The sequence below is a fragment of the Ptychodera flava genome, chromosome 6 (genome assembly GCF_041260155.1).
Source record: "Ptychodera flava strain L36383 chromosome 6, AS_Pfla_20210202, whole genome shotgun sequence".
NCBI lineage: Eukaryota > Metazoa > Hemichordata > Enteropneusta > Ptychoderidae > Ptychodera > Ptychodera flava.
This window is the reverse complement of record NC_091933.1, coordinates 42,965,558-42,977,956: the sequence shown is the minus strand read 5'-3', so window position 1 is coordinate 42,977,956 and position 12,399 is coordinate 42,965,558. Positions and strand designations below refer to the sequence as shown.

At 34.9% G+C, this 12,399-nt stretch overlaps 2 protein-coding genes across 11 annotated transcripts in view; one reads left to right on the top strand and one right to left on the bottom strand.

Annotated features, from left to right (window-relative positions):
* LOC139135870 (neuronal cell adhesion molecule-like) overlaps window positions 1-6,039 on the top strand; it is an 83,843-nt gene extending 77,804 nt beyond the window's left edge. For all 9 annotated transcript variants that reach the window (XM_070703628.1, XM_070703624.1, XM_070703631.1 and 6 more), the window contains one exon: window positions 2,723-6,039. In XM_070703628.1, the coding sequence (XP_070559729.1) occupies window positions 2,723-2,954 (232 nt within the window). In that variant the 3' untranslated portion in view covers window positions 2,955-6,039. The remainder of the gene's footprint in view (window positions 1-2,722) is intronic.
* The window catches only part of LOC139135890 (actin nucleation-promoting factor WASL-like), a 570,409-nt gene that overhangs the window by 95,421 nt on the left and 462,589 nt on the right, over window positions 1-12,399 (bottom strand). The window lies entirely within an intron of this gene.

Genomic DNA, 12,399 nt, shown 5'->3' with positions numbered 1-12,399 from the left:
CATTTATCAGTGTCATTTTAATTAATTTGTAATTGCATATGTAATGAACTTTCCTAATTAGAGTGATATAGCCACAAATTAATACAATGTCAAATTTGATGAAACTTTATACAGATGTTGATCTCATAGTGTTGTAAATACTGCATCAAACTTTATGAAATATGGTACCAGTGATAATCTGTTAAGTGTTAGGATTGTATGCAAAAATGTTTTGCAACATCCTCTTCAATTATTCCTAGTTGACTCATTTTATGAACTTTAGGATGGTGGCCTACATTGGTTTTATGTTTTCATCACCATGGAACTCATTCTTGGCCATTGAGCGCCATCTGTATCAAAGTATTTTTATCACAGACCTAATTAATGAAGAGGACTCTATCCTCTCTGAGGACATGTAATCAAAGTACCCATTAATTAACAAGTGGGGACTGTGTCATCAACGATGACTTGTTCTCCTTTCTTTTGTATTATGGCTCCGTTTGTGAAAGTTTCCTTTGAAATTATGGTTTTACTATCAAACTGAGTAGTTGCAGGCCAAATTTTGATACAGCAAAGTAGGTAAAACTTTTGATAGACTCAAGGACGACCCAGGACTCACAGAGGCAAAGCAGGCCTCAGTGTATTCATGGACCTTACGTTCATGATGTATTGCAGTATCGAACAGCAACAATGTTTGTTTTACGTACCAGGGAATTTGTAACTTTGTAGAAAGGAGATTAAACTGTTTCAATACATTGCAACTTTGTAGGAAGGAGGGTAAACTGTTTCAACATCTTACAACATTTATTGTTAGGTGTAGTTTTCTGTTGAGGAGGTCTAAGAATTCAATAGCCACTAAATTAGCCAAACAGGAATTTTTGTAGCCATTTTTACTTTCTTCGCATTGGGCGAATTGGCGAATAGGTAGCGGGAGCCCTGAACCCTACTCTCCTCTTTTGAAAAAAAAAATTCCCAATACCAGCAAAACTTTGTGTACATTTAGACGTGTTTCTATTGCATCTGAGTTTGTACACATAGCAGCAATACCAATAACCAAGCACCAATACACATTACACTAATGGTAGTTTTGTGAAAATTTCCATGGAAACTGCATGTTTTGGCTCAGAGTAGGGGCTATGGCATGTCATAACTTAGAGTAGGGGCTATTTTCATTCAGTTTGCTCTCAAGCCTATCATTTACTGTTTGCAGGATAAACTTACAGGTCTTTGAGTATGCGACCGTGCCGATACAATAGTTATCCAGTGTTGAGATGCAGACATATGCAGTGTTCACTGTGTCTGGGTTACATTTGCAAAATACCAAGAATGGAAATTTACAATCTGTCTGTAGTGTAAAAAGACAAGTGAATTCAAGGAAAACAAATTATACAGAGATAAAACTGAACATCACATCATTAAAATGAAAAGTCGATAGACTTTATCTCCTCATAGTTTCAGTTTCCCTTTGAAGAAGATAAAATAACCGAAAGACAAACCAAGTTCCAACTTACATGTAAAGGGTTCAAAATGACTAGGTGCATCTCTTTGCACATTTTTGCTATGAGATTTCAATAATGATATACACAGTGTTTGCAATAGCATTCTTATTAAATTGGTTGTTATGAACTTTCAAATTCTCCATATTGGTGAAGATGAACCTGCTATAAATAATTTGTGTATTTGCATCTAAAGCATCATATATTGACTGGGGTTGGAAGATTTACTTGTTGCCAACATCATAGAAAAACCAAAAAAAACTCAATCTGTCGATATAGAACCGAAAGTATCTCACAGCATTAGTGAATAGTTTGATAAAACCTACAACTCTGTTTACAGGGACTAAAAGGATAAAATGCAGCAAGATTTAAAGCCCACGGCAGATTGCACTGAGAAAAAAATAATCTATTTCTGTCCCTGCTTCATAGCAGTATCCCGGCAGACTTAGTCTCCAGACTTCAAATTGAATTGTAAAGGAACCATTAAAAGAACATACTTGGAAATCCCTTCTACTCAATAAGTGGCAGTTGCCGTAGCAACGCCATTCCATGTGTACCACTCCTTGACTGGGTAAAAACCGTGACTTCTTAAGATTACGTTTCACTTTTCAAGGAGTTGGATCAGGCTTTCCATCTCTTTGTCTGGGTTTACGTTTCCTCCAATTAGGTTTATTCTGGCTACATGCCCTGCAACATCACAAGGAGGGCCATTTCAGTAACGCCTAAATGTACACTGTGTCTAAGTTGGCATCCTCTCTCCACATGCTATGTCTTCTTACTGTACTTGATGAATGGCAAGGCAATGAATGTCTGTCAACTTTAAAAGGGCATGCTCCTGATGTGATGAAAGAGAAGGCATGATTGAATTTAATAATAGATATATGGAAACAGGACTTGTAAAGCGTGAATTGGATGAGTATCTAAGTAGGTCAATAAGTGTACTTTTCAAGGAATGTGTCTGTCTTTAACCATCTTCCATCAGAGTTTTGTACACTGCTAGTCTTGTTCAAAAATAGTTGCAACCATATACCAAGGAATAATAGTTGAAAATTGAAGAAGAAAGTAACAAGAAAACTCACATATTGGGTTAACAATTGTTACAGTTAACAGGTGTGTACAGCAGCAGCACAACCTACCAGTGGCAGTCGAATATTTTTGTGGAAAATTCCCTCTGCCACATCAACTCAAAAAAATATTCTCATATATATGTTCTCTGAACATTGTTCTTTGTCTTGTGATAATTGCAGAGAGTCCCCTGACACTGTAGATCCCAGCAAGAAACCTGAGACAGGGAGTCTGACCAGCAAGGGAAGTGGTGATACAGACAGCATGGCAGAGTACGGTGATGGTGAAACCGGTCAGTTCAATGAGGATGGATCCTTCATTGGACAGTACGGAGATGAGAAGAAGAGAAAGCAACAAGAGCATGCTGGAGAAGGTGACACCTCATCCCCGAATGCTTTCTCAACGTTCGTGTAAGAGATCGTCTCTGGCTTTGCGGTCTCTCCCAAATGGGTGCCATCATCTTCTGTTATAACTGAAATGACATTTAAAATCTGAAGGGAAATAATCGTTGATGTTGGAATGTGATTTAGACAAATGTGAAAGAGTGGAAATGAAAACCAACTTATGGCAGCTAGAAAAAAGTGCCGGGTCCTTTGGAGGAAGTCAGTGCTTGTGTGTAGTTCCAGATGTCACCATTCACAGTGCTGTGCTTTGTATTATTCTTGGTGTCTGCTGTTGCATGTCAGACAACTAGCCATGACAAAACAATGCCAAAGTACAAACTCCTAATGAGTGTATATTGGCTTCTTTTTTTCCTTTCCAACCAATATGTGTATACTTAGACTGTATTATCAACAACTAAACATCCAAAGAAAGTAGGTGTATTATGGATTAAGTACTTTAATATCACAACATCTATCGTTTTGTATTGAAATTGTTTAGTTATTCATAGATGTGATAATATTGTTTATTGCTCTTTAATAACCGTAAGAGACTTAGAAATGTGTAATGATGGTGAAAATCTATTTGCCTCCAAACAGTCCTCAATATTCTTACACCCCAAAACATGTGATATACACTGAAACATGTAATATACACCAAAACATGTAATATACATGTCAGATGAGTGTGACAGTAAATATTAAAGGTATTCGGTCACCTGTTTTGTAATAGCCAATCATAGATTTTACGCGGGTGGCCGCTTTTTAAAAAGGGCGCCCCCACTCGACCAGCCATGGCATACTTAGCAGCGTCGTCTGCATGTTCTTTGACGCATCAAATATGGAGGACCGACAGCTACAGGTGTTACGGGCTAGTACGCCAAGCCCCGCGCCCTTTACCATATATGGAATATGCAAATTTACGGTGACCGTGTACCTTTAAGTACATTAACAAAAACTGAAAGAGACAAACAAGTAATGACTTCATCCATATGGACATACCAAATTAAAATAACCAACACAATAAATAATGCTAATAATGCTGATAATTTTTTATTCCTTCTAAGAGTTAAAAAAAAAAGAGTTTTTAATATAATCTCTTTACAATATCGATTGCCAACAAAGAATTACTGCAAAATAAACCATAGCAATGCCATAGTTGAGGATTTCACCTGCAGCATTTCAACTAAAGGAAAAGTTTCCCGGTTGATCTACGTCCTATGCGTGTATAATCACTGTATATTTCTCTTTTTGTTTTCCTTTTTTTTAACACGGGGCAACACGCAATGTTAGACTTCAACCGAGGGGACTTCTTTGAAATAAAAAAGTTATTTATTATTTTCAAAAAGTTTTCATTTCATTATTTGTAATGCTGCAGTCAGTGCTCGTGAAATAGTAGTTTTAGTCTGTTAAGTTTTCCAAAGTCTTTACGCAGAGATATATAATTCAATATTTTTTACAAGTTGATGCTTTTATTTCTAAGATTGTAAATGTTAGTCTTTCTTCGTGGTGTCATTATTGCCCCGTTTGTTTTTATTTTCTGCATGACAAATCTGAGAGGCATTTTCATCATGAATTTTAAATTCTCATTTTAGAAAAGAAAATGTGATTCTTATTTGTAAGATTGAAATTTTAATATTTTGCGTCAAAATCTCTTTCATGAACCATACAAGAATAGTAGTTTTATTTATCAGATATCTTGAGATATTTAGGAAAAATGCATTTCACAGATGATCATTAGACTTATTGACAGTTGCATTTCAATTCTAGTCATAGATCTTTTAAAAGTTACATGCAGACCATTAGGTTTGTAATCATTCTTACGTCAGCGAAGAGGGTACATGTAGGAGAAGACACAAAATTATTGACCAAGATAATTCAAATTGGTTTTCTTGTATTACAAGTACTGAATAATGTTTGTTACCTAAGGTACATAAGTGCTCCAACTTTTTTCTGAAAAAGCGTGTACAGTGCTGCTTTTGTTGTTTGTTAAGTGTTTTTATCGTCAATGAAGTGTATTTTCAGTGTTTTAATCGTTGGAAAACCCCGCGATCAGTTGAATTATGGTTGAGATAGCTGGGGTAGAGAAAGAAATCTAACTAGACATTTTATTGATAAATTTGCACATTACATACAATTCAGTAGCATTAATGACACTCTTTGTTAAAGAACTAGGCAGTAGTCTTTTTATAGACTGGATATTGCATAATAAGTGAAATGATATAGCATTATGTTGCTTCAATCATCCGTGTCAAAATTTTATGCATTTCATAGATGTAATGTGTAGGAAATTCTGAGGAAACTAGAAAGTTCAAAGGTCAAACCGTCTTAAATTTGAGAGACAAAAACCAAGGGCAATTCTTCTGTATGTGAAAGAGCTGGAAAAGTGGAAAGATTGTGGTGTTCGTGAAAAAAGTGCCTATTAGATCCAGCTCTGTCATCTTGCCAATGTCAAACCACTCCAGTTCTCCAAATTTACCCTGGTTTAAGCCTGTACAGTTCCATGTGTTTTTTCCCGTTTTTGTACAGATACAATATAGGACTTTTGTCTGTGCCCAGAGGTTGCTCGTAATTGCGCTTTTATTGTCGTTAGATACATCGATTTTACTGCCACCTGAATATCTTCACTAAATTTTAATTGTGCACACTGGAGATTTAAAAAACGCTTGTGATGTAAAGGAGGTCAGATTTTAAACGATTGTTTTTTGAACTTTGAATTGCCAGATATTATCATTCTGATGGTTTGTGTAGAACTATGTGTATGTGCAATTTTGAACGGGAAAAAAAATCAGACTCTCTGGTGTATTATTATGTAGATGCTGCAAAGTAAAGCAAAAACAAGACATTGTTATCATCACTGTTTTCAAGTAAATAATTGGTCTGTGGATAGCTTTGTATTTCAGTAAAAGAAATAACTTGACAATTTTTGTTGAAATTTTATTCCAGGCAAATATAACACATCTCATTTAGCTGTGATTCTTCTAAGAATGCCTTGAATAAGTTCTGAAATCCTGGGTTTTAAATTTGTTACCATTATAGTACTCATTGATGTATTTCCAATTTCCATCACACCAAATGTTATCTGTAGCTAATAAAGTTGTTGTGTGAAAAAAATACAATGTGTGTACCGTTATTTCATTGTGTGTTGAGTGAATTGGCACACGGTCAATGACCTCACAGACAAAGCCTGAAGAACACTGCGTAGGTTGAGGTACAAGTGTACTGTTGTGACTTAAGCAGGTACTGATATTATTCAGAAAAGTGTTTCAAAACCTTTCCAAATACTCTACTCGTGAAGTAGATTGTGTTCAAGTCAATGATTTTGTAAAATAAAGTCATTTCAGTGGGTTGTTATGCACTAGTACTACTTTTAGTTTAATGCAGAGCATTTTGAGCGGGATTGCCGTAATATGAATGTACGCTGTCTTCACTGAGCTATAAAAGCATGACATCTGCACATGCATTTGGTGAATACAATTAGTCTAAATAGGTGTGAATTTTATGATAACTCCACTACATCACGATAACTGTGCTGCCATCATATTAAAACACAATGCTTTATTGATACACTGGCAGACGTAGTCACATGATGAATAATTTGGCATGACTCCAGTGATCTCCTTGATGATGCTATCCAACACTTCGCACTCCCAGCACACCGTACAATCACACAGGTTTTGCCCAGACCATGGGCATTTGTGAACATATGCTATCATTTTGTGAAACTATTTTTAGGTCCTTAGGCTCAATTATCAATTGCTGTAAATTCAAAGCCTGTAAAAAGCAGGTCTTCAACTGTCGCCATTTAAGAGGTCTTTGACCTCCAGAACTTGCATAAATATGGCGTAGGTAAACTACCCAGTTGTATTGAACAAGGATTGAATATTAATCATCATTTTGTTCTGTTCTGATGATGTCTTATAGTTTAATGTGTCTATCATTTAATAGGATATGCTGAAGGGAGTATGGATCATTTCAATGTGTACTTTGTGACTGCTGTTTAGACAATACATACATTTATTTTTATAAACATGGCATTTCATATAAATAATTCACAGCTCATTTCATCCATATTTAGTCACTGCAAGGACTTTGCAGATGTCCGCCAAAGTTGATAATTTATGATTTTTGCATTGGCTTTTAACCCACCACCCTATTCAAACTTAAACTAGACGATGAATCTTACACTCAAAGGTTGCTTGATGGAGTACATAACTATCACTATATCTGGCCGACTGTCCTGCAACCTGAAATGTTTGCATTTTAATCGCTGTTTACAGAAGTTAGTCAAATTTGATTGATAAAAACAGAAAGATACTGTACTATTCTGTGGAATGGTGCGTGTTTGGTGTAATGGAGCCCCTAGGACAGTTAAAGCAATGCTACCAGTATGTAAGTGCCATGAGGAGGTTCCACATTTCACCATTTCTAAATTTGGCTACATATGTATATTGTTATAATACAGATGAGTATTGTTTCTGTAAACTTGAAATATGAAAATTGAAATGATATGGATCATATACACTGTACTCTCACAGTTTTTACACACAGGATATAAATAAATACTATCTCCACTGTTTAATTGCATTTGTTAATTAATTTTCACAAATCTACAGGTACTCTAACTGTCCCATTCATGTAATCAGAATGGTTTTATGTTAAGTAGCTTCACTGTTGATGTTTTGATTATGAATTGACCGGCTTTCACTGCATTGGATTCCAGAATTCTCCATCTCCGTATCTTGTCTCCATACACACATTCATGTAGTGCTTTGACTAGACAGCAAGAAGTCAGTCTGCAATTTTAAAAATAGATTTTGGTCACGAGTGATACTATTATGATGTCATATTGTACCACGAACTGTTTTATCTTGCAAGTTCAAACATGAATAATGTTCACTCAACATATAGTGTTCTGTATGGTCTGAAAAGATATTATTCAAACATATATCAACTGGCAGAGTGCTGGGGTTAGATGGCTTTATGAGTGCATATACATATGTACATGCAGGAAATAGAAACCAGGCACACATCTTTAGCATTCCAAAAATGGCATCTATTAGATTTTGACAGTATGGTGTACACGAATACTTACAACCCAGACGACCCCTGATACCATGAACCTTGTGTTGATGTATCATACAGATACTTATGTACCTAGTACAAAATCATTCATGAAGACCTGAAAATACTGAAACCAAAAGTTATCAAGTCTGAAAACCATTCTGAAAATTTCACATTCTTTTGATCAAATTGCCATGTGGCAGGACTACAAAAAACTGTTTGACATTCAGAACAATGCTTGTAATTGTTTCAATGCATTTCCTATATTTGTAGTCTTCACAGATGTTACAAGGATAAAGTCAATCATTATCTATTTTATCAATCTATCTCTCTATATTGGAATTCTGTCTGTCTGTCCACATGTATTGACACATATATGGATGCATGCATGCATTAAAGTAATTATTGTAGGTGGAATATAATGAGTCCTTAATTTGCACATGATCTGGGCAATGTTAATTGTTTCATATTTTCTGGCATAGAAACATGATCGCAGGCATTTACGGAGTAGGCATTTCATATAAAAGTATTTATATTTCAATGAGACCATACGGTTATACCAGCAAACAAACTTTGATCCAAGTTTTGAGTATGTAGGTTGCTTTCATCCGCAATATTTGGTTTCATATTTGCCTCTGTTATAATTGGCTGCCTGCCAAGGTCACTGATCACCATAGCAACTGCTAATGTAATATGTGATATGCAATGAATGCAATATGTAATTAATGCTTAAAAAGCCATCATTACCTAAAATCTGTATTCAAATTTTAAAAACCATCATTCAGTTTAAAAATCTGTCAAAAGAGTTAGTAAAATCTGATGATGAGTCTCCCGGTGAGCCGTCAGTATATTACAAGAATCTAAGAGCCATTACCACAGAACATTTTAAAGATGTTATGACATGTCCAAGTAGCTTTGATTAATACTGAACAGACAAAATATTGTAACTGTCATCAATGGATGATTGTCTGTGGGATCATTTTGTTGGATTTTTCACTGTGAATATTTGTCCAGCATATTTAAATTTCAAGCAAAACATGACGAATGATTATGAACATATTGCTATTGGCATTAACCCGGAGGTCAACTCATGTCTGACAATGAGAGAAACATTACACTGTATCATTGAATGCCAGCTGGACAGGGTGAATAACACCGAAACCAAATTATATATGTATGCAATTGATACATCTGTGCAGTGTGGAATAGATCTCATGAATTGTAGATAACAAAGCTGGCATATCAGAAGTTCATTCAACTTTCAAATATTCCAAGTTTTCAAGCTTTTGAAATTAATCATAAGGAGTGCAAAACACAGAAAGGTTTACATGAATTCAAAAGCTGGCTTTCCTGGAGAAGGTTGTACTCACATGTTCTTTAAACAGTGCAGATTACAGAAAAGACTCAACATATTGATGAATGTAATTTAGTCATTGATTGTGAATTATGCAAAACCACTTATCTTCATGTTTGTTCATTTTGTTTGTTGCCTATGTTGTATTTGAAATGAAATGTCATATACAGTTTTCAATAAAATCATGCATTATGGTCTGATGTTGAATCATTCATGGTAAACATAATGTGCATTTCATTTCATTTCATTTGTAATTCTAAACTCATACACATTGATCCATCAGGGAAGTGGCTCATGTTTTGTTCCAATTTTCTACCACTTATTGAACAGATTTTATGAAGTTCTAATGATTTTATTTGATGTATTTATATTCCGACAACAAATGTATCATTTTCCTATAATTTTCATATTTTACCATTTTACTTACATGACACATATATGATATACATTTTCAACATGTTTCCTTTTGTTCCTGCTGGCCATATCTCCTTCTACCCATCACTATTTCCATGAAACTTGGTGACTTAAAGCCTTATGATTAAAAGCAAAGACAGACCACTATGCCGTAGATTCTTACCAATTTTCTTTTATCAGCTGGAAAGGAAACAAAACAGACACTGCAGACACCTGAATTCAAGTTTTGAGGCTTTAATTAATCCTTTTAATCCTATCCATGGACATAATGGGCAAATGTATTCATGAAGCAATCAGTAAACAAATTTGGAGATGCAATTATAAAAATGGACAAGTTAATATTACTTTCAGCCACTTAAAATATTTCACATTTAAACAAATCGATTGCAGCTACTGCATATTGCTATCTTCACAAAAGATACAGTCCGGGGTTAAAATTAAAGAAAATTTAAGTTCCAGTCATACAAGGCCGTGCAACCATTGATAGGCTATTGACTATGATTAAACTATACTGTATAATTACCCCTAGTGTCTATTTTCTAATTGTATTCTACCAATTAATCTGTATAATGCATGGTCTCTTGACAAATACACTTTCTTTTCCGTGATCAGCATTACAATACTGCCTATGGCCATCTGACCTTTTATCTGAACACATGCCCTGTATCATACTGCTGTTTATATGAGGGCGCTATATAACTCTCAATGAGGGGTGTACTAACTTCAAGGGAAGGTGTTTTATAGGTGGCAGACAAGCAATTTAGTCAAGGAAATATAGAATGGCATTTTGAAACAGAAGTTATCAAATTGTGAAAATAGCAAAGTAATTTCTTTAATTTCAGGAGTCTGTGTGGAAATAAAATGCGCTCAACTTTTCAATTTTGTACAATAAAAGGAACTCCTTTGTAGCAATAGAAATGCCAACTCACTATCAATGACAAACTTCAGATTTAATTGGTTAATCAGGGTTATCTAGGGAAGGGTGATTATTATACTATCAGATTACCGCTAGTTAAGGTGGCTGGAAAGGCTATTTTGCACCAATTCTTTCTCAGAGTTAATGTCAAGTTTCAAGTGTTAGAATCACGATATTTAGTTCAAATTTTCAGGATAACTCCCATACTCAATTTAATACTTTCTCCAAAGAATATAAAAATTGTATATTTGCAGCCATGATTTTGAAATATGACACCAGTAAATATTAAAATTTAATTTTTCATATTTTTTTACATATTTGAATTTAATAATAATTGGATAGTACTTAATATTACCAAATTAGTTATAAATATATTGACACTTTATTGTAAGATGTGTACAGCAGGATTTATAAATAAAATTTGTTTTTATGATTTTACATGGGTTTACATATCAAAAAATTATTAAAACATCCTTTCAAATTTCAAAATGTAATTTTTCAAAAAGTACTTCAAATACAGGAAAGTTGTGCCATAGTCATCTTGTCTGTAACCTTGTTAATAGGCTGTAAAAATTCCATGTCCATATCTCATTTCATAGGTTTCAATTCAATTGGCATAAAATTACGCTGGAAAACTGTTATTCTGTCAAAAATGTTGAAAACAAGCCATATTTGCACCCCTCTTTTGAAGTCACAGAGCAGTATTTTTGGTTAATCTCACTTTTGACACCTCTTTGACACTCAAAGAATCTAAAAATGCATTTACAATAGCAGTCACTCATTCTGAATGCAAGCACTCCCTTGTCAAACTTTCCTGAAAAACAGCAAACATGACTTTCCCTTTACAAACATTTTTTTAAAAGCTAGGGGACCTCTACCATAGTTAATACACTAGGGACTTCCCAACTTCTTCTTATTTGGTCAGTTTTTCAGAAGTTTCAACAGGCTATAACTCTGCAATACCTTTGAGCCAAATTTCTATGTTTTTTTTATTCCACAGAGAATGTTGACTATTTTTATATTTTAATTGTTTTATTGAAGTTTATAACTGACGCTCTAGCCTTTCAAACCACCTTAATACATTCACTAAAATCCAGTCCTGGAACCTGGAGTAACAGGTGTCTGCCTTCATAATGTTATTAGGGACTGGTCAGTTTCTTCAGCCTGGGGGGGGGCGGTGGATTCATGGGGGGGGTCACCCTGTTTTTGACTTTGGTGATAGGGGGGGTCACCATGTTTTTGAAATGCCCAATAGGGGGGGTCAGTGTGTTTTTGAATTTTGAAACAGGCTCATCATTGCCTATAAAATGCTAGTGTCAGCCACAAATTTCATCATTGAGTTGTATTTTTCGGCGCGCCCTTCGGGCGCGTAACTTTAATAATCAGTCATATTTTTCAGCACGCCCAACTTTAACATATCAAGCATACATACATCAGAGATATATGTATGTTCAATATTTTTCAGCGTGCTCTTCAAGCTCATTACTTTAATATATCAGACATTTTTCAGCATGCCCTTCAGGTGCATGACTTTAATATACAAGGCATATATATCAGAGATATCAGGATGTTTCATATTTTTCGGCGCGCCCTTCGGGCGCAATACTTTAATAAATCAGAGATATCTTGATGTTTGCTTAGTGAAAGTGTACCATTATGAAATCTGCATTTCATATGAAAAGGATGACAAATTCCTGATACTTTTCTGTTCTCTCTATGAGAATTCAGTAT